The 23560-nt window shown below is 33.7% G+C and overlaps 1 protein-coding gene across 1 annotated transcript; it reads right to left on the bottom strand.

The window, feature by feature from the left end:
• Window positions 1-16497: 16497 nt before the first annotated feature.
• LOC107888399 (deSI-like protein At4g17486) lies at window positions 16498-18971 on the bottom strand. The gene is given in 4 exon segments (XM_041109321.1): window positions 16498-17211; window positions 17857-18093; window positions 18096-18143; window positions 18600-18971. Coding segments are annotated over 4 exon segments (702 nt in total). The 5' UTR covers window positions 18739-18971; the 3' UTR covers window positions 16498-16933.
• Between the last annotated feature and the right edge of the window lie 4589 nt (window positions 18972-23560).

Here is a 23560-nt window from a genome sequence, read left to right as displayed (position 1 = left end):
AGAATTTGTGTGTTGAATTGACTGAGTATGTGGTTAAAGTGTCGAATCCTTTAGGCAAGCATATGATAGTTGATAAAATATGCAAAATTGTCCTTTGATTATACAAGGTCAGTGTTTCCCTGCCAACTTAATGTTGTTTCCATTTGATGAATTTGATGTTATTTTGGGAATGGATTGGTTGACAATACATAAGGCCAAGATAGATTGCAGTCAGAAAATTCTTGAGTTGAAGTGTGGTAGTGGTACAGTTCTTCGGGTTGAAACAGATAAGTCAAATGTGATGCCAATTGTGATTTCTGCCATGTCTGCTCAGAAATGTTGAAAAATGGTTGTGAAGCATATCTTGCTTATGTGTTGAACACAAAGTGTCTAAAATAAAGATCGAATCAGTGCCAGTGGTATGTGAATATGTAGATGTGTTCCCAGAAGAGTTGCCAGGTTTGCCTCCGATTAGAGAAGTAGAGTTTGGTATTGAAGTAATGCCAGGTACTGCTCCAATATCGATTGCTCCCTACAGAATGGCACCAACTGAATTAAAAGAATTAAAAGTGCAATTACAAGAGCTGACAGATAAAGGATTTGTTAGACCAAGTTACTCTCCGTGGGGTGCTCCCGTGCTATTTGTGAAGAAAAAGGATGGGACATTGAGATTGTGTATTGATTATCGTCAACTTAACAAAGAGACAGTGAAGAATAAGTATCCATTACCCCGAATAGATGACTTGTTTGATCAGTTAAAGGATGCCACAGTGTTTTCCAAAATTGATTTGAGATCCGGATATTATCAATTGAGGGTTAAAGAGTCAGATGTGCCAAAGACTGCTTTCAGAACCCGATATGGCCACTATGAATTTCTTGTAATGCCTTTTGGTCTGACTAATGCTCCAGCTATTTTATGGATTTGATGAATCGAATTTTCCGGCCCTATTGGATAAATTTGTTGTGGTGTTTATAGATGATATTCTTATTTATTCCCGAAGTGAAGCCGAGCATGCTGAACATTTAAGAATTGTGCTACAAACGCTGCGAGAAAAGAAATTGTTTGCTAAATTTAGCAAAAGTGAATTTTGGCTTAGTGAAGTTGGATTTTTGGGGCATATTGTCTCGGGAGATGGCATTCGAGTGGATCCGAATAAGATATCGGCAATAGTTGAGTGGAAGCCTCCAAGAAATGTATCTGAAGTTAGGAGTTTCTGGGCTTAGCCGGATATTATCGTCGATTTGTAGAAGGTTTTTCGATGATAGCTTCACCGATGACAAAATTGTTGCAAAAAGATGTTAAGTTCGAATGGACCGAGGAGTGTCAACAAAGTTTGAGAAATTAAAGAAGTGTTTAACTGAGGCACCAGTGTTAGTGCAACCTGAGTCAGGAAAGGAATTGTTGTTTATAGTGACGCGTCACTAAATGGGCTTGGATGTGTATTGATGCAAGAAGGAAAGGTGATAGCGTATGCTTCTCGACAATTGAAACCGCATGAACGAAATTATCTTACCCATGATTTAGAGTTGGCTGCTATTGTCTTTGCTTTGAAGATTTGGTGTCATTATTTATATGGTGAGAAATGTCGTGTTTTTTACAGATCATAAAAGTTTGAAATATGTTATGACACAAAAAGATCTGAATTTGCGGCAAAGAAGATGGTTGGAATTGTTGAAAGATTATGAACTTGTGATAGATTATCATCCGGGAAAAGCTAATATAGTTGCTGATGCTTTTAGCAGAAAGTCTCACTTTGCTTTGAGAGCTTTGAATACGAGATTAACATTGACTGAAGATGGATCATTGTTTGCAGAGTTAAAAGCTAGACCATTGTTTCTTCAAGAAATTTCTGAGGCTCAGAAAGTGGATAATGAATTGCAAAGAAGAAAGACTCAGTGTGCAGTGGACAATAATTCTGATTTTCAGATTGATTCAGATGGATGTTTAATGTTTCATGATAGAATATGTGTTCCGAAAAATGTTGATTTAATTCAGAAAATTTTGCAAGAAGCACATGATAGTCATTGGCAGTTCACCCCGGTAGTGTAAAAATGTACAATGATTTGAAGAAATTTATTGGTGGCGGGTATGAAACGGGATATCTCCGAGTATGTGACAAAGTGTTTAGTGTGCCAACAAGTAAAAGCTGAACACCAAGTACCTTCAGGATTACTTCAACCTATTATGGTGCCCGAGTGGAAATGGGATAGAATTACTATGGATTTTGTTTCTGGATTGCCATTGTCACCGAAAAAGAAAGACTCAATTTGGTTATAGTTGATCGATTGACTAAGTCTGCTCATTTCATTCCTGTGCGAATGAGTTTTTCACTTGACAAGTTAGCTGAATTGTATATTGCTGAGATAGTCCGATTACATGGTGTACCTATGTCTATTAATCTGATAGAGATCCACGATTACTTCAAGGTTTGGAAGAAATTACAAGAGGCATTGGGTACTAAATTGAATTTTAGTACAGCATTCCATCCCCACACCCGATGGACAGTCTGAAAGAGTAATTCAAATACTCGAAGACATGTTGAGATGTTGTGTATTGGAATTTGAAGGTAATTGGGAAGATATTACCTTTGGTGAATTTGCTTATAATAATAGTTATCAGTCAAGCATAAAAATGGCACCTTATGAAGCGTTGTATGGACAAAAGTGTCGGACTCCATTATATTGGACTGAACTAATGAAAATCAGTTACATGGAGTCGATGGTAAAAGAAACCGAAGACAAAGTGAGATAATCCGTGATTGTTTGAAGCTGCATCGGATCGACAAAGTCGTATGCGGACTTGAAAAGAAAAGAGATGAGTTCAAGTGGGAGATAAAGTATTTTGAAAGTGTCTCCATGGAAGAAAATTTGAGATTTGGCCGTAAAGGCAAATTAAGTCCAAGATTTATTGGTCCGTATGAAGTGATAGAAAGAATTGGTCCAGTGGCTTATTGATTGTCTTACCACCGGAATTGGAAAGAATTCATAATGTGTTTCATGTTTCTATGTTGAGGGCGATATCGATCGGACCCATCACATGTGATTTCACCGACTGAAGTGGAAATTCGATCGGATATGACATACGAAGAAGAACCGATTTGAATCTTGGCACGAGAAGTGAAACAGTTGAGAAACAAAGAAATTGCTTTAGTGAAAGTGTTATGGCAACGACATGGGGTGGAAGAGGCAATATGGGAAACCGAGGAGGCTATGAGGAAACAGTATCCCAACTTATTCACTGGTAAGATTTCGGGGACGAAAATCCTTAAGGGGAGGAGAATTGTGATAGCCCGAAATAGGGCCTAATCGAAATAGTGGTTTCGTAACCACAAATCCGAAGTGAAATAGTTTAATTTTATAAATTTTTATTAGTTACTGATTGATTGAAATATTGTGTGAAAATATGGATAGGAAATTTAATGCTTTAGTGCTTAATTGAATTTTTAGGACTAAATGAGAAAAATGCAAAGTGTGTCTAATTAGTGATTAAATGACTAATGAATTATTGCATGAAATTGGAAGTGTTTATGTGGCAATTAGACCATAAATTAGTGTTATGGACACAAAAGGGTATTCTAGAAAAATATCTAAGTAATGGGTCAAGGGCATTTTGTCCAAATTGGGTAAAAGACAAAATAAAGAGAAAATAAGTGTCCATCTTCTTCAAAAAAATCAGAAGCTTGCTGCCGAAAGTTTCAGGTTACCATAGTTAAGGGTTTTGATTTTCCTAAGCTCAATTGTAAGTGATTTCTGCCCTGATTTAATTATTTTCGTATTTTATGCTTATTGAAGCTTGAATTTCATGTTTCTACATTTAATTTAAATGAAATTAAAGTTTAAAATTGACCCATTCATGATATAATTGTAAATTGATTAGTGATGTTAGATAATGAATGTTTGAAGTGTTAATTACAAGTTTTACTAGATGAATTTCAATGAAAAATGTTGAAAAAGGGCTAAATTGTGAAAGATGGTAAAGTGTGCATAAAGTTGTGATTTTGTGAAATTGAGGCCCGTTATGAGCATGAAATATGATTTAGTGAAGTTTGAAATTTAAGAATTTAGAGAATTTTATTTTTACGAGCTTAGGGACAAAAGTGGAATTTTGAAAAGTTATGGGGAAAAATGTAAATGTGTCAAAATGTTGTGTATGAATTGTATTGAATGGAATATTGATAAAATGTATTAAATTGTGTTAATATAGATCAAGAAAGAAGAAATAGTGCAAGTGATCGGGAAAAAGAAAGTACGAATAAAAAAAGGATGCCCAAGAGTGTGTATCTAATGAAGCTACATTGTGTAAAAGGTTTGAAGATGGATTAAACGAGGATATCCGATTGCTAGTGGGAATTCTTGAAATTAAAGAGTTAGTGGTACTAGTTGAAAGAGCTATCAAGGCTGAAGAATTGAGCAAAGAGAAAAGAAAGGTGGAAAGTGAAGCAAGAGATGAAAGAAAAAGATCAATGGGCAAGCCATTTTAGTCTCAAGCGAAGAAGTTTAAAGAAATGAATACTCGATCGAATGTTTCTAGTGTGAATTTTCAAAGAGATCGAGGAAGACAATATTCAGGTTCTAAAGCTCAGGCAACTTCTATGGCAAGTACAGGTAGTGTTAAACCTACTAGACCGGAATGTCAACATTGTGGAAAACGACATTTGGGGGAATGTTATTTAATCAGCCTAGCTTATTTTAAATGTGGATCTCAAGATCATTTTGTGAAAGATTGTCCGGAAAGAGAAGAGATAGAAAAGTTTCAGAATGTGAGATCGAGCAGTGTGACTACTAGAGGAAGACCACAGAGAAATGTGGGGATTGGAACTAGTGGTAGAGGCGTAACAAAAGACACGACTGTAAGATCTGAAGTGGGAGCTCCAGCAAGAGCTTATGCCATCCGAGCTAGAGAGGAAGCATCTTCTCCTGATGTGATCACTGGTATATTTTCTCTTTACGACACTAATGTTCTTGCATTGATTGATCCTGGTTCTACTCACTCGTATGTATGCATGAATTTAGTGTCTGATAAGAATTTGTGTGTTGAATTGACTGAGTATGTGGTTAAAGTGTCGAATCCTTTAGGCAAGCATATGATAGTTGATAAAATATGCAAAAATTGTCCTTTGATTATACAAGGTCAGTGTTTCCCTGCCAACTTAATGTTGTTTCCATTTGATGAATTTGATGTTATTTTGGGAATGGATTGGTTGACAATACATAAGGCCAAGATAGATTGCAGTCAGAAAATTCTTGAGTTGAAGTGTGGTAGTGGTACAGTTCTTCGGGTTGAAACAGATAAGTCAAATGTGATGCCAATTGTGATTTCTGCCATGTCTGCTCAGAAATGTTTGAAAAATGGTTGTGAAGCATATCTTGCTTATGTGTTGAACACAAAAGTGTCTAAAATAAAGATCGAATCAGTGCCAGTGGTATGTGAATATGTAGATGTGTTCCCAGAAGAGTTGCCAGGTTTGCCTCCGATTAGAGAAGTAGAGTTTGGTATTGAAGTAATGCCAGGTACTGCTCCAATATCGATTGCTCCCTACAGAATGGCACCAACTGAATTAAAAGAATTAAAAGTGCAATTACAAGAGCTGACAGATAAAGGATTTGTTAGACCAAGTTACTCTCCGTGGGGTGCTCCCGTGCTATTTGTGAAGAAAAAGGATGGGACATTGAGATTGTGTATTGATTATCGTCAACTTAACAAAGAGACAGTGAAGAATAAGTATCCATTACCCCGAATAGATGACTTGTTTGATCAGTTAAAGGATGCCACAGTGTTTTCCAAAATTGATTTGAGATCCGGATATTATCAATTGAGGGTTAAAGAGTCAGATGTGCCAAAGACTGCTTTCAGAACCCGATATGGCCACTATGAATTTCTTGTAATGCCTTTTGGTCTGACTAATGCTCCAGCTATTTTTATGGATTTGATGAATCGAATTTTCCGGCCCTATTTGGATAAATTTGTTGTGGTGTTTATAGATGATATTCTTATTTATTCCCGAAGTGAAGCCGAGCATGCTGAACATTTAAGAATTGTGCTACAAACGCTGCGAGAAAAGAAATTGTTTGCTAAATTTAGCAAAAGTGAATTTTGGCTTAGTGAAGTTGGATTTTTGGGGCATATTGTCTCGGGAGATGGCATTCGAGTGGATCCGAATAAGATATCGGCAATAGTTGAGTGGAAGCCTCCAAGAAATGTATCTGAAGTTAGGAGTTTTCTGGGCTTAGCCGGATATTATCGTCGATTTGTAGAAGGTTTTTCGATGATAGCTTCACCGATGACAAAATTGTTGCAAAAAGATGTTAAGTTCGAATGGACCGAGGAGTGTCAACAAAGTTTTGAGAAATTAAAGAAGTGTTTAACTGAGGCACCAGTGTTAGTGCAACCTGAGTCAGGAAAGGAATTTGTTGTTTATAGTGACGCGTCACTAAATGGGCTTGGATGTGTATTGATGCAAGAAGGAAAGGTGATAGCGTATGCTTCTCGACAATTGAAACCGCATGAACGAAATTATCTTACCCATGATTTAGAGTTGGCTGCTATTGTCTTTGCTTTGAAGATTTGGTGTCATTATTTATATGGTGAGAAATGTCGTGTTTTTACAGATCATAAAAGTTTGAAATATGTTATGACACAAAAAGATCTGAATTTGCGGCAAAGAAGATGGTTGGAATTGTTGAAAGATTATGAACTTGTGATAGATTATCATCCGGGAAAAGCTAATATAGTTGCTGATGCTTTTAGCAGAAAGTCTCACTTTGCTTTGAGAGCTTTGAATACGAGATTAACATTGACTGAAGATGGATCATTGTTTGCAGAGTTAAAAGCTAGACCATTGTTTCTTCAAGAAATTTCTGAGGCTCAGAAAGTGGATAATGAATTGCAAAGAAGAAAGACTCAGTGTGCAGTGGACAATAATTCTGATTTTCAGATTGATTCAGATGGATGTTTAATGTTTCATGATAGAATATGTGTTCCGAAAAATGTTGATTTAATTCAGAAAATTTTGCAAGAAGCACATGATAGTCATTTGGCAGTTCACCCCGGTAGTGTAAAAATGTACAATGATTTGAAGAAATTTTATTGGTGGTCGGGTATGAAACGGGATATCTCCGAGTATGTGACAAAGTGTTTAGTGTGCCAACAAGTAAAAGCTGAACACCAAGTACCTTCAGGATTACTTCAACCTATTATGGTGCCCGAGTGGAAATGGGATAGAATTACTATGGATTTTGTTTCTGGATTGCCATTGTCACCGAAAAAGAAAGACTCAATTTGGGTTATAGTTGATCGATTGACTAAGTCTGCTCATTTCATTCCTGTGCGAATGAGTTTTTCACTTGACAAGTTAGCTGAATTGTATATTGCTGAGATAGTCCGATTACATGGTGTACCTATGTCTATTATATCTGATAGAGATCCACGATTTACTTCAAGGTTTTGGAAGAAATTACAAGAGGCATTGGGTACTAAATTGAATTTTAGTACAGCATTCCATCCCCACACCGATGGACAGTCTGAAAGAGTAATTCAAATACTCGAAGACATGTTGAGATGTTGTGTATTGGAATTTGAAGGTAATTGGGAAAGATATTTACCTTTGGTGGAATTTGCTTATAATAATAGTTATCAGTCAAGCATAAAAATGGCACCTTATGAAGCGTTGTATGGACAAAAGTGTCGGACTCCATTATATTGGACTGAACTTAATGAAAATCAGTTACATGGAGTCGATTTGGTAAAAGAAACCGAAGACAAAGTGAAGATAATCCGTGATTGTTTGAAAGCTGCATCGGATCGACAGAAGTCGTATGCGGACTTGAAAAGAAAAGAGATTGAGTTTCAAGTGGGAGATAAAGTATTTTTGAAAGTGTCTCCATGGAAGAAAATTTTGAGATTTGGCCGTAAAGGCAAATTAAGTCCAAGATTTATTGGTCCGTATGAAGTGATAGAAAGAATTGGTCCAGTGGCTTATTGATTGTCTTTACCACCGGAATTGGAAAGAATTCATAATGTGTTTCATGTTTCTATGTTGAGGCGATATCGATCGGACCCATCACATGTGATTTCACCGACTGAAGTGGAAATTCGATCGGATATGACATACGAAGAAGAACCGATTTGAATCTTGGCACGAGAAGTGAAACAGTTGAGAAACAAAGAAATTGCTTTAGTGAAAGTGTTATGGCAACGACATGGGGTGGAAGAGGCAATATGGGAAACCGAGGAGGCTATGAGGAAACAGTATCCCAACTTATTCACTGGTAAGATTTTCGGGGACGAAAATCCTTAAGGGGAGGAGAATTGTGATAGCCCGAAATAGGGCCTAATCGAAATAGTGGTTTCGTAACCACAAATCCGAAGTGAAATAGTTTAATTTTATAAATTTTTATTAGTTACTGATTGATTGAAATATTGTGTGAAAATATGGATAGGAAATTTTAATGCTTTAGTGCTTAATTGAATTTTTAGGACTAAATTGAGAAAAATGCAAAGTGTGTCTAATTAGTGATTAAATGACTTAATTGAATTATTGCATGAAATTGGAAGTGTTTATGTGGCAATTAGACCATAAATTAGTGTTATGGACACAAAAGGGTATTTCTAGAAAAATATCTAAGTAATGGGTCAAGGGCATTTTTGTCCAAATTGGGTAAAAGACAAAATAAAGAGAAAATAAGTGTCCATCTTCTTCAAAAAAATCAGAAGCTTGCTGCCGAAAGTTTCAGGTTACCATAGTTAAGGGTTTTGATTTTCCTAAGCTCAATTGTAAGTGATTTCTTGCCCTGATTTTAATTATTTTCGTATTTTTATGCTTATTGAAGCTTGAATTTCATGTTTCTACCATTTAATTTAAATGAAATTAAAGTTTAAAAATTGACCCATTCATGATATAATTGTAAATTGATTAGTGATGTTAGATAATGAATGTTTGAAGTGTTAATTACAAGTTTTACTAGATGAATTTCAATGAAAAATGTTGAAAAAGGGCTAAATTGTGAAAGATGGTAAAGTGTGCATAAAGTTGTGATTTTGTGAAATTGAGGCCCGTTATGAGCATGAAATATGATTTAGTGAAGTTTGAAATTTAAGAATTTAGAGAATTTTATTTTTACGAGCTTAGGGACAAAAGTGGAATTTTTGAAAAGTTATGGGGAAAAATGTAAATGTGTCAAAATGTTGTGTATGAATTGTATTTGAATGGAATATTGATAAAATGTATTAAATTGTGTTAATATAGATCAAGAAAGAAGAAATAGTGCAAGTGATCGGGGAAAAGAGAAAGTTATCGACTAAATTACAAAAATAGTCGTTTTGCATCCGAGGTAAGTTATATGTAAATAATAGTTATATTTGTATAAATTGTGAATTATATTTGATATGTGAATTAATATTGAATATGGAAGGAAAGTTGTTCATGAATTATTCAAGTGATAAAGTGTTGAAAATAAAGTGTTAAGTGTAAATTCCCGGTTGAACTTAGGAATAGAATTGGATACAAGTGACATGTCACTAGAGACCAGTGTTACAGTGTTACAGTGAGTCCCGGGTGCTGGGTGATCTAGCATGTGTTGCAGACACCTGACAGCTTGTGTGAGCAGACCTGTGGACATTTCCAGTGTTATTGATCAGTGGTAGCTTCGGCTACATTTCAGTGGTAGCTTTGGCTACATCCAGTGGTAGCTTCGGCTACATATCAGTGGTAGCTTCGGCTACATATCAGTGTGGCACTTATGTGCTAAATCTCTACGTATCCGTGTATATTCCAAGTGTTCAACGGGATTAATAATGAATTAAAGTGAATATGAAATGTTAAGTGTGAAAATGTATATGCAAGTGAATTGGTAAGATTGTGCATGTGTAAGTGATTGAAATTGCTAAGAAATGTTTTGATTAGTTATATGTTAAAAGTGTTAATTATTAATTGAGTAATTATTGTTTACATGTAACTTACTAAGCTATTTATAGCTTACACATCTCTTTCTTTCCTTTGTTTTATAGTGATTTGAACTTGATCGAATAGTGGACCGTCGGAGCTCGTATCACACTATCATAACCATCTCGGTATTATGTGCTTTTCAAAATGTTTAAACTATGGCATGTATAGAGTCTTAATCATTTTGAGCATGTCCAAATGATATGGCTAATGTTAGCTATTGAAGTAGTTATTAAAGAATATGTTTTGGAGTTATGTATGTTTAAATGGTAACTAATTCAAAGAAGCAGTTTCTTTGACAGCAGCAGTGACGTGAATGTGAAAAATCACCATAAATAGTAAAAATGGAATTAGAGGGTGAATGATATATAGAATTAAAGCTTATCAAGTTTATTTTTACATGAAAGAAACGGTGTAGGCAAAAGAATTTTATATTTTGAGATATTTAAATTTTAGTGAGACAGGGTCAGAATGGTTTTTGAAGTCCCCTGTTCTAACTTTAGAAAATCATTATAAATTGTACAGAAATAATTATAGGTCATAATTTATATGTTTAGATTCCTTAGTGAGTCTATTTTTAAAATAAATTAATGGTAACCTTATATGAATTCTGTACAATTAGATATTTGATTTTTAGCGCCAAGAGGTCAGATCTGTCGAGCTGTGAAACAGGGGATACTTTAATGAATAAACTGTACTAATGTGCTAAGTCAAAAATTCTGAAACTTTTATGGTAAGTAGGAATATGAGTCTAGTTTCACGGAAAATTTACGGATTTAAATTTTGAGTTTTGTAACTCAAGTTATAATTAAATTAGTGACAGTTGCACAGGTGGACAGTGTTGTTATGAACAGTGAATTTAATTTTAAAAGCAAATTTTTATGCTCTGAATCGGTAAGTTAAATTGGATGACATCTCGTACTCGATTCCGGAGAGGGTCTCGGGTAAGGGGTGTTACAAATTCTATCTCCATGGGCAACAGTAGAATAGATTGAAGATACCAGATCTTATCTCCCTAAGCAGTAGTGGAGCAGATCCAAGATGGCGGATTTTACCTCCCTGAGGTTACAGTGGAGTACATTGAAGCCAGTAATTCTATCTCTCTCGGTAGCAGTGGAATAGATTGAAGATTACAGATCTTATCTCCCTAAGCAGTAGTGGAGCAGATCAATGATGGCGGATTTTACCTCCCTGAGGTTACAGTGGAGTACATTGAAGCCAGTAATTCTATCTCTCTGGGCAACAGTGGAATAGATTGAAGATTACAGATCTTATCTCCCTAAGTAGTAGTGGAGCAGATCAAAGATGGTGGATTTTACCTCCCTGAGGTTACAATGGAGTGCATTGAAGCCAGTAACTCTATCTCCATGGGCAACAGTGGAATAGATTGAAGATTACAGATCTTATCTCCCTAAGCAGTAGTGGAGCAGATCGAAGATGGCGGATTTTACCTCCCTGAAGTTACAGTGGAGTACATTGAAGCCAGTAATTCTATCTTCCTGGGTAGCAGTGGAATAGATTGAAGATTACAGATCTTATCTCCCTAGGCAGCGAAGTAGATCAAAGTTGCAGTGGGGCAGACTAAGGAAACAAGTCTTATCCTCCTGAAGTTGCAGTGGGGCAGACTGAAGATGGCGAATCTTATCTCCCTGAAGTTGTAGTGGAGCAGGTTAAAGCCAATAATCCTATCTCCCTGAAGTTGCAGTGGAGCGGATTAAAACCACAGATCTTATCTCTCTGAAGTGCAAATGGCAGATCGCATCCAGTCTTATCTCCCTGAAGTTGCAGTGGAGCAGACAGAAAAAACCAATCCTATCTCCTTGAAGTTGCAATGGAGTGGATTAGAACCACATATCTCATCTATCGGAGGTTGTAGTAAAGCAGATCACATCCGATTTATCTTTAAGGCGTAGCAGAACAAGTAGAAGCTATAAGTCTTATCTCCCTGAAGTTGCTGTGGAGCAGATTAAAGATAGTAAATTTTGTTCTTGTAAGAAGCTACAATGTACGAATCATATCTCCCTGACATTGCAATGGAGTAGATTGAAACGCTAGTTCCTGTACCTCTGAAGATGCAGTAGGAAGAAATGAGGCTACTTGAAGAAGAAAAGCACTGAAGAAGTCGAAGCTTAGTAAGACCGCGCACAATTGGGCTTTTAGTCTTTGCTCTGTTCCCGTTACATGACAACAAGCAAAGAGGGGCAACTGTACAAGCCCAAATATGCCCAGCCCAAATAAATATACATCAGGCCCAACTAAACCTAAGATGGCCCAAAGATTAAAATTTCAGAAACCCTAAGTAGCCTCCCCTCTCTAGCCGCCGCAAGCCGCAACTGCTGCCTCTTCGCGCTCCTCTACGCACGCCACACCTTCGCAAATGTCGCTCCTCAAGCACGTACCTGCAACAAGCGAAAGAGAAGAGCAAAAAATTGGGCCAACAAACAACCAAATAGATTTATTTGGATTTATTTTTCTTTTCCATTTTCGGCTATAAAAGACCAATATTTTCAGTGTAAAAAAGGATACAAAAGATAGGGGCAAAATACACAGAGAAATTTCTAAAATACAAAGGTTAATCGGGTTTCTCTTTTTGTATATTTTCTATTATTTTATTATTTTTATTTGTAAACAAAAAATCAAAAAGGAGAGGAAAAACTCACCTAATCGTGGGAGCCGACGTGCCGTCGCGGTGACTCCTCTCCGTCGCAATCGGATGCTGGGGTGTCGTCGGAGACTGTGGGATGGCTTGAGTGGCGGCGGCGACATAAAAAAGGGAGAAACCCTAGCAGAAGGTTTCTCTGCTATTTAGAATGGAAAAGAAAATGAATTTTGAAAGGAAATTTTTGATTTTATAACAAGACCAAAACGACGCCGTATGGGGGCCATGACCCGCGCAGTGACCCGACCCGGTCCCAGGATCCGCGCACTTTTTTTAAATGGGCCAATTTCCCATTTGGTCCTCTGTTTTATGAGGGGTGTTTAAATCAGTCTTTTATTTCTTTAAAATTTGGTCGTATGTTTTAGTACTGTTTCAATTTGGTCCATGTTGCTGCGCAACGTTTGGGAAGTTTGGGTAAATTACCCTTTCGATCCTCCTACTGTTGCGCGCATCTTAATTTGGTTTTTTTAATTTCCATCTTTAAATTTGGCTTCAAAAATTCGTTTATTTTCAATTTAATCCTTAATTTGTTGTTTTAGTTTTTTTATTAATCATGTTATATTTATTTTTATTATTATTATTACTATTATTACTACACATATACATTCGCATATTTAATATATATATATTAAGCTTTCATACATGCATTCATATATTTCATTCGTTTTTTTAAATTTCTTTTTATATAGTTTTTTTTATTTTCTTATTTTCTCATGCTTTATATTTTTTTACATACTTACACATTTTTATTTTTTAAACATATATAAATAATTTTATATTTTTATTTTATTGATTTTCACATGTACATATTTTATTTATATTTTACTTATATTATTTTATTTTCACCATTCTCATATTTGATAATACATAGGCATTTTTCTTATCCTTGCTCATATACATGTTTTTAGAGATTACTAAAATTTGTCTTTTTATATGTACCCTTATATATATATATGTGTTTTAGCATATGCATACACTTATCTGCGAATTTGCTTATATGTTGTATTTGTATACGTATATATACTTTGTAAATATGTATATAATTCGTATTAAAGTGTTTGTTTTATCGTGTATATTAACGTCTTGTCCTTTCTTTAAATAAATATTTGGTTTTGACAATACATCAAAGTCATTTTCTCTTAATCCAAATTTTTTTTTGAATAAAAGTAATATTCAAAGTTTGGGATTTTCAAGGAAAATGGAGCCCTAACGTATTGGGTTCTGATTTTCTTTGATGATCTTAAATAGCCGAGGATATTCTTTATTCAAAATACATGAGTATAAAAATCATTTTTGGGAACTTAACTTGTTGTGTCCTTACGTATTGGGTGTGGCATGTTACCTTCTCAAAATGAGGATTTTCACATAAAATAAAGTGATATTCAAAGTTCGGGGATAATGAAGAATTGTACCCTAACGTATTGGGACTCGATTTCTTTACATGACTTGAGCAATTGATTATCCTTTTTCAAATTTCATCATTTGAGTTAATTTTAAAATCTTTTTAACCTTCGACACTAAGACATTAAATGATCAATTTGGTACCGATTTTGGGCGTCACGAGGGTGCCAACCCTTCCTCGTGCGTAACCGACTCCCGAACTCGTTTTCTCAAAATTCGTAGACCAAAATAATTTTTAAGGTGACCCGATCACACCTTAATAAAGGATCGGTGGCGACTCCAGTTTTATTTTTTAAAGTCGACAACTAAAATTTTTGTTTTCAAAAAAATGGTTTCGACAGAAACATCTCAAAGTTAGGATAACAACAAAGCATAAAGAAACTCAATAAAACTTTGAAGGAAATTAAATGGAGATTTTCGATCTTGAAGGAGATTTGCTTCCGAGTTGATTCTGATGGCGTTCTTCGAGTGTTCTCTTCAATCTTCTTTGAGTGCCCCCTTAGGTCTTCTTTTTTAAGTGCCTTAAAATTAAGTTTTTTTGCGTATTTGGGGAAGTAGGGTGCGACGACACGGGCTGACACATGGGCATGTGGCCAGTTTGTGTTGCTCACACGAGTGTGTGGCCAGGCCGTATGGAAATGCCGAGGCCGTGTGGATCCTGAAAACAGCTCTATTTGTTTGATTTTGGCTCGTTTTTCGCTCCTTTCGCTCTCAAATGCTCTCCTAAGTATAGAAACATGAATTTAAAGGATTATGAGCATCAAATTCTCTAATTTACATCATTAATCATCCAAAAATTCATTAAAAATGAGATTAAAATATGTTACTTTTACAGCTTATCAAGATGCACATGAGAGATGGGTGTAGGGTGAACTCTTTTGCCGGTGGGTTACGTTAAATTTTGTGTGTTGATGAGGGATATAGTCAATCTAAAACAACACTAGAGGTGGTGAGAAAATGACTTAACGTTGTCAAGGTTAACTGTTTGACCATGTGATTATTATTGAAACCCAATCAATCAATCAATCCAATTTTCTCTATTTTTGACCATTTATTTTTCTTTTGAAATATCCTAGAGGTGAGAATTCGACTCCTCAAAATGTACTTGACCCGACTTGTACTATAATGTCAACTACATTTACATCTCTTTTTTTTCTAAAATGAGTATAAAGGTCCTCTTAGAAAATTAGAAAAATAGTTACTTTTATAACAATTGAAAAAATTACTAAATATAATATTGATTGAAAATATAACATCATACTAAACAATTACACTTAATTGATGAATAGAGTAAGAAAAGAATTGTGTGGATTAAATTATACAATATTTATATGAAAGAGGAATCATTGTTGATAGGGTTGATTTACGTTATCAGTCCGTAAATCCTTGAAACTTACGGTGAAATCCCAACCATTCCTTTTTTTATTTAATATTAGAAATTCTAACCTATAATTTATATATTTTATAATTAATAGAATTTTAAAAATAAAAAGAAGAAGATTTGAGGAAACAACTTGGTGAAGAATGGGCTTTCTACATTGGACCTACTTCAGGGGCTGATCTTTGTTGGTTCAAAGATGGGACAATGTAAAGATTTGGATATTTATAAATATCCTACTTTTTTTATATATATATATTGGAACATTAAAGATTTAGATAATATTAAAAATCAAATCTTTTAATTAAAGAATGTGCATTATTCACTTTATTTTTTAAAAATTCTTATTTTAAACTTTTTGGTACTAGATTCATAAATTTAAATTTTAGCATAATAACTTATTTAACCCTTCAACTTTATAAAAAAAATCATTTTAGCTCTTTATTTAATTTATTTGTGTTGTTTGTCAAATTACCTAAAAATATTTATGCCATGCCAGAAGTTAATTAATTTTTTTAAATTTTCAATTTTTCACAACAATTATAAAATTATTTTTTAAAAAATTTAAAATTATAAAAAAATAGTTTTAATTATTTTAAAATTAATTAATTATTAACGCGACATATGAGTGAATTATCACCTCAATAAAGTTAACAGATATTATATTTTCCATCTATTTTTGGGATAACTTGTCAAACAATACAAATTCAAAAGCTAAAAATAATATTTTTATAAAATTGGAAGACCAAATAAATCATTATGCCTTAACATTTTTAATACTATCACACCCAAAGTGATTTTTAAAAAATCAAAGCTGCTAATTGAACTTTTAACTCAATTGATATCATTATTATTGCAACAATTAGTAGAATGTGAATTTTAACATATTTATAAGTATACATAAATATTGCAGGGGCGTAGCTAGTAGGGGCCCCAGTACCCCTAAAATAAATTTTTTTAGTTAGGTCCTTTAAAGATTTAAAAATTTTAAATTAATAAAAATAAAATTACATTTTGACCCTTAAAAATAATAAAAATTTAATCTAATCATTTAGAAATTATAAAGATATAAATTAATAAAATAATAAAATTATATTTTTAACATAATAAAAATTTCAATTTAATTTCCACACCTAAAAAAAATTAACTTCCTCATGAAATATTGTATATATAAAAAAGTAATTTGATTTGGAGTTCAAACAAGTGGGACCATTGTGGAATCAAGCTAACAGTGACCAAAGGTCCCCACCGCACCAAGTAGTACAAGGTCAGACCATAATCATTCATTCACATTTAGAACGTTAGCCGAAACACTATTTAATGGGCCATATTCGTTACACTTTTAATAGTTTCTGCCTCTCCATTACCAAACATCCAACACTTCTCTAACACAACACGCTTTTGACACTTACATCATTTGGCAACCAGCACAGACCACGATGAGAACGAACAAAATAGATATTTCCCATCCACAGATAGCCCATCAAACAACAGCAGCTCAAAACATGGGGGGAGAGGGGCAGTAAGACCTATCTGCATTTGTGAACCCTTAAAACTACCAACGGTCGGACTTTTTTAAACCTTCAAGCTCAAACTCGAGGTCGAAGATGTGTGAATCAAAGATGATTGTGATGATGATCGAAGACGTCGTTTTTGTCTACCGGTTGTTGTTGTTGTAGAGTCAGGAGGACAAGTCAATGAAGGGGGTAGAGGGGTAGTGGAAGAAGGTATATATCTATTCGAATGGCTTCTCAACTTCTTCTTCTCTACCTCTTGACCAATACATTCAGATCTAACTTGGCGAACCTTCGTCTCGTTCAACCCTGCTGGGAGAACACAGTTGCAAAGGAAACCTATAGCATTCGCCACAGCCAACATCATCAATAGTTTATATAGAGCAATCAAAATTAGTGTTAATGAATTACACCAATACTTGTTTCTCACTGAAAGAATGATACTGAAGATGAACCAAGGGGGTTGGCATCCAAGTTACCCTAAGTGAGTTCTCACCGAGATTACATATCCAGCATAAACATGGCCAGCTAATATACGTGTTGTTATTTTGTATTCAACAAATATTTTGGTATCAAGAGATTTGAACAAAAAATCGGAATAGTAGTACAATAAACCAGAGTATACATTCTGAAAACTGCAAAAGATTGAAGAAGTTTAAGCATGTAGGCGTGGTTTAGAGTGTGGTGTTCATGCAACAGGCCGAGAGCATCACTCGACAAAGCTCCTACTATAGGAGTTTCTCAGTGGATAAGCAAACAGTTACTTTACGTCTTATGATGAACGGTTTTAGTCATTTCCTAAATGCATGAAACTAACGTAATTAGGATAAAATGCAGAAGAAAGCAAACCCGAAATGCTGTATCACTTTCTCTTCTATTGCATACATCAATCTTCATAAAAACCAATCTATCACCTATGAACTAAGATTTTAAACGGAAGTAATATAATGCCACAAGCAAGAGATGGTCGATTTGTTTTCTTACCCAATCTAGCAAGACGATTAACCCAACGCGGAATCGGCTTCCCTACCAACTGAATACACACATCATTGCAGAAATGGTTGCAGTTCTTGGTAATGAGATGGTACGAATTCCCCGAGTACTCTTTAGCAAGTTTCTCCATGAACGCGCGGACATCTTTCGGACCTAAATCTGTCCTTCCAATCAAAATAGATTTCCTAAATGTGAAACCAGGACATTGCTTTGGTTCCACTTCAAAATTCCAGTCGTTGAATGCTCATGCGCTCCAAAACCATATTCAACCCCATGAACTGTATATAGCAAGAACCAACCATAGTCAAAACCCTACATCTACGAAAAATAAATTTTTACCAACTTCATGGATGCCATGTAAATGCTATAATATCCATCGAAGTTCATCTTTTCAAGGGACTTGAATTCTATTTAGCAGCCAACAGTCAGCTTAGTTAGTAACTTAGTATTACTAAACAGTAACACATTCAACAACAGCTTCCTTTTATATATAAATTTTTCAAAATTCTCCCTTAATTCACTGATTACAGAATTACAAAAGCAGCAAGTCAAACAATTTTCTCATCAACCAAACAGACAGGCCATTAAAATCCCGTTATACCAGTAATTAAAAGGAAAATCTAACGACAACCCATTCTTCCTTTCTCTTTTTTTTTCCCGTTAACTTTTTAGCAACACCAAAAAGAAAGAGAGGAAACTTTACCAAATTTAAAGAAGAAAAAAAGAAGCTTTACCTTGAACACCAGAATGATAGATCCCAAGGCCAAACCAATAAGCGTATCCATTAATCGGAGTCAAATCATATACATTCAAGTAAACCGGAACAGACCCGACTTTCTTTTTTCGGGGCATCAACACCATTCTACAAAGCATTTTTCCCCCTTCTTTTGAAATTACCCAGATCGCGCTATACAAAAAAGAAACGAGGGGTAAGCTTCCGGAGGATGGGTGTAAGAGAGAATTAAGAGAAATAATAAGGGTAAACTGGGAAATCTGATAAAAATATTCTTCCTTTTTCCGGTTAGAAAAGAAGGAAAATATATATACTTTAATAGAAAGGAAGAATCTTTAACTTTGGATGTACCGAGAGAGAGCCGAAAGGCGAGCGCACCGTCATCTTAAGTATTCTCCTCGGCGATTTTTTTAAAATTAATTAATTAATTAATTAAAAGCTTTAAGTTTATATATATATATATATGTATAAAATTTTCATTAGCTTAAAATTCAAGGAAAGTAACAGATGGGGCCCCGACAGTTTCCCGTAATTACTCCAACTGCCGCTTTTTACTTTTTTTTTTTAATTCTGCTTTACAAAAGCCGTGCCGTGTCTGTATGTATGTGTTAAAAAATGTTAATGGGATTGTTGAACCGGGTTTGAACCGGATAGTATAAATTTATTCTTGGTAAAAAATATTATTGTATTTTTACGTGATTTTTGTTGTGTGATTAGCTAATAATAAAAAAATAAATTATACCATGACAATAATTAATAATATTATCAATTTAAATTTATTACTTATATTATACAATATATAAAGTAATTAAATTGTATAAATTAAAGTAGAAAGATTAAATTATAAATTTCGAGGTTAAAATTATAGTTAAGACTCGTATGTATTTTATTTTTGTGTTTTTTTAAAGGTTTAAGATCTTTGATATAATATATGAGATAAGTTAGTGTGATAAATTTTTAAGAGGAAAATTGTTAACTTATAAAACTGAAATCATACACGGAGTTTAAATATTGTCACTCAATCCCCATCCTATGTCAAAAAACATATTAAAAATCGAGTCAATGATCAATGGTCAAATCAATTAAATTGTTGATTTTTTTATTTATCTTATTGATCCACCAAATCAACAATAATTAAATAAATTAAAAATCTTGGTTCAACCGTGTGTTTTTGTCTTGATTTTTAATTTCTGTTAACTGACATCGATATTTTTTAGATTCAAATATATATTACTTGTCTGACTATTTATTTTCCAATTCAACCAATTGATTCAGTGTAACTCTAACATCGTATTTATTTAATTCGACATTATTTAAGTCATATTTTACATAGATTTTTATAGTATAAATTTTTGAAAATTTTATATTATATAATATTTTAATTTTCCGAGGTGCAGTTGAAAAAGAAAATTCAAAATTCAAAAAGAAAACCATAGAACTCAGGAATGGAGTATTGAAGTTAACATCGTCATCTTTTCAACACGCCTCCTTTTGTCTCCTTCATATGATATTGGCGACAGGTTTGCAACTTCTAAAACGTGTGGGATTCAAGGTTTTTTTTAGATATTTTGCAAGCACCAAGGTTGTATTTTATATGTTTATGAGAAATTATTTTATGAATACCTTCCATCGCATTATTTATAGTCTATTTCTAATTATTTAATAATATTTCAGTAACTTTTTTTATATGATTGATACAATTTTGGTAATTTTTTTACTCTGAACTTCGAATCTAGAACTCTAAACTCGAACATTGAACCCAAACTCTAAATTCAAAACCCTAAATCTTAATCCTAAAACTTTAAACTTGGGGTTCGTGATTTAGGATTTGGGTTTGAGATTCAAGGTTTGAGTTCGGGGTGTGAGGTTTAGGGTTCAAATTTAGGTTGAGATTCGAGTTTGGGGTTTAGGGTTGAAAGTTTGGAATTTAGGGAAAAAAAGTACCAAAATTATATGTCAATGACATGAAAAGAAAATTATTGAAATGTCGTGAAAAAAGAACTATAGATGATGTGGTGAGAAAGATCCATAAAATAATTTTTTCTTTTTATTACAATTATTTTAATCTTTATTTTTAAAAATATTTTCTTTGTTAATTCAAATTTTCATTTAATCCTTCAAGTTAATAATTAAATTAAATTTATCATTTAATGTTTGGGCTAATAATTGAATCAACAGGAGGGTGATATATTGTTTTTGGTAGAAATTGGAGCTATTTTAAGCTAAACCCAATCACAACACACTCTCTCTAATTTTGCAAAAGGAGTAGAATAAAAAAAGACTGCGTTAGGCTTGAGGCGGCACCACCTTCAGCCTAGTTAATTTAGCCATATATATAGTAGTCTTGCAACACATGCATCACAGTTTCCTTTGTATCCCCACATATACACTCTTTGCCAATTAATATCAGGAGTAACAAAATTGTATGCATCAAATGCCCCTATTGCCAACCATCTCTTTATACATTAGTCCGGTCCATCGGAAGCATTCGAAGGTAGGGTTTCAGAGACCTGGTCAAGAACACTAGCGAGATTACTCCATTTCCAATTTCTCACTATCTCCACAAGCACCCTATCCATCTATCCAAATAGTTGGTGACAAGGGTTTTAAACAAGCCAATCTCAAAAATCTAAAGTATCAATAAAAAATTTATTTGTCACTTCATCACCCAATGCACTCCTTCAACCTATCCCATACATTCATTAAAGATCTCCATATAAATGAGTAGCTTGTCTTATCGATATTTGATGGGCATGCCTCCAAAACAATATACTTATTTTGTAGGACCTTTACCCAAAAGGCCTCAACTTTACAGATTGATTGGAAACCAATCTTCATTGTAAAAGCCTTGCCACTAGTTGACAAATCTCTCCCCATTTTACTAACACCATTCATACAACCCTACATGAAATTTCTTGCTGTTTTTTCAAATCTCCTTTTACACCCTAACAGGTAATAAAATTGATTAAAGTAGTTTAGAAGGGAGTGTTATTGTATTTGGTGAGTTCATATAATTATTGGAATCAACCTTATAAGGTTTTTACGAAACTACACTCTAGCTCTTTTTAATTGTGGTGATATTGACAAGGCATGAGACATACATAGATGATTATATTAGCCGCTTGAATCAATCAACAATCGTTGCTGCGCACCTATTCTTAAGTTGTATGTGTGATATACATGTTATAATAAATCCACTATGTACCTCACTATTTTTCAAATTTTGTCACATAGGTACTAAAACAGAAACCAAATAAAAGGAAAATGAATTGTAGGAATTAAATTCAATTGAATCCGTAACGTTAATACATAAAATTATCTAGTTTAAGTAATACAACAGAAAACAAAATATATCATTGATCATATGATGGTGCATTAAACCTCCACAAAAATATATCATTGCTACATCCTCTAGTATTATTGTTGTTTTGTCATATGAGAGATGAAATATATGGGTCTCAGGTCACCATCTTTAAATCAAAGTAGATATAAATGACGATATAAACATAACTTTCTTAATTCAGCTAGTGTGATAGAAACCGGCTTTCATTAATTAAAGAATTATTTTGTTGGCAAACAAGTTTAAACCCATATTGTTGCGGAATTGAACAACAAGAGTACTCTAATATTGTTGCATCCTAGACATCGTGTCCTCGTTCAAATCTTAATAAGCAAGCAATCACTATGATACGCTTGGAAATTATAATTCCGAGACACTTAGGCATGTTGGTTGGCTAAAGTAGAAAGTTTTAATGTCTAGGTTTTAAAATTAAGTTTTTAACAGAGTTTTTAAATAGAACTCGACACTTACAAGTATCGAAATCAATTTAAATGTTATTCTTTATCGTTATATTATTATTCTTTATATTTTAAATATTTCAAAAAAAAAAACTTAATACTCATAAATGTCAAAATGTTATAATAATCATTTTATAATAATTATTTTGATTCAAACTAGACATGATAAATTTGACAATTTTAACATCTTCGCTAAACTCTCCATTCATAAATATTGAAATATCTTTAAAAAATTATCGATGAAAAATAATATCGAAAATCATTATATTTAAGTTAAAAAAAAACAGCTGTTTTCCAGGAAATTGTTGGGAGAACGTGATTAAATAGTGACAAAATCGTGAATGTGCAGTGGAGGACAGAGTGAGAAAAGATGTTAAGTAAGGAGTAATAGTAATGATTTGGGGTGCATGCAACTGGGATGGAGACAAACACAAACAAATAATTGTAGGACCAATTATTATTATTAGGTTTAGGGTTTAGCATAGCAGAGGGAGTAGGGTGGGAAATCAAGCAATGTTTGCCTAGGAAATGAAACGCAAATTTAGGTCCTTTCCAATTTATCTATTTTTCGGTGTTCTGCTACTGTCTGACTCACAAGCATGCATGCTTCTTCTTCTTGTTGTTTGAATGATGGGGTCATTCACACTTACTACTTTAGCCCCCAACTCAAAGCACTGCCACTCCCTGCCATAACCTCTATCAATTATTAGTTTATTTGACAGTTTAAAACTTATAATATTTTAGATTTAAATTTTATTGTATAAATTTTTATTGATTTTATATATAAAAAACTTTTATAATAATATAATTTATTTTTGTAAATATTTTAAAAACAAATTATTTAGTTTAGAATTGTTTACCAAATTAATATAAAATAACAATTTTAATAAACTTAACACTAAATTGTCATTATTCATGGCAATTTGAGAATCTCGAGATAATTTTTAGCTCCAAATGGCCATTATTGGTGGCTATTTGTGATCCTAATATGTCACGAGTTTGACAAAATAAAGATTCTTTGTCACCTCAAAATCTCAAATGTGCCCCAATATGTACTTTAGCAAAATTTTTAATTTGGTACCTAAAGTTTTTAAATATCCAATATGGTCTACGTACTTTATCTAGGGGAACCAAAACTTACTAGGATGAGTATTCAACTAGCTA

The sequence above is a fragment of the Gossypium hirsutum genome, chromosome D13 (assembly GCF_007990345.1).
Source record: "Gossypium hirsutum isolate 1008001.06 chromosome D13, Gossypium_hirsutum_v2.1, whole genome shotgun sequence".
NCBI classification, from domain to species: Eukaryota; Viridiplantae; Streptophyta; class Magnoliopsida; order Malvales; family Malvaceae; genus Gossypium; species Gossypium hirsutum.
The sequence above is the reverse complement of the archived record's forward strand: the minus strand, read 5'-3'. Positions and strand labels throughout refer to the sequence as shown.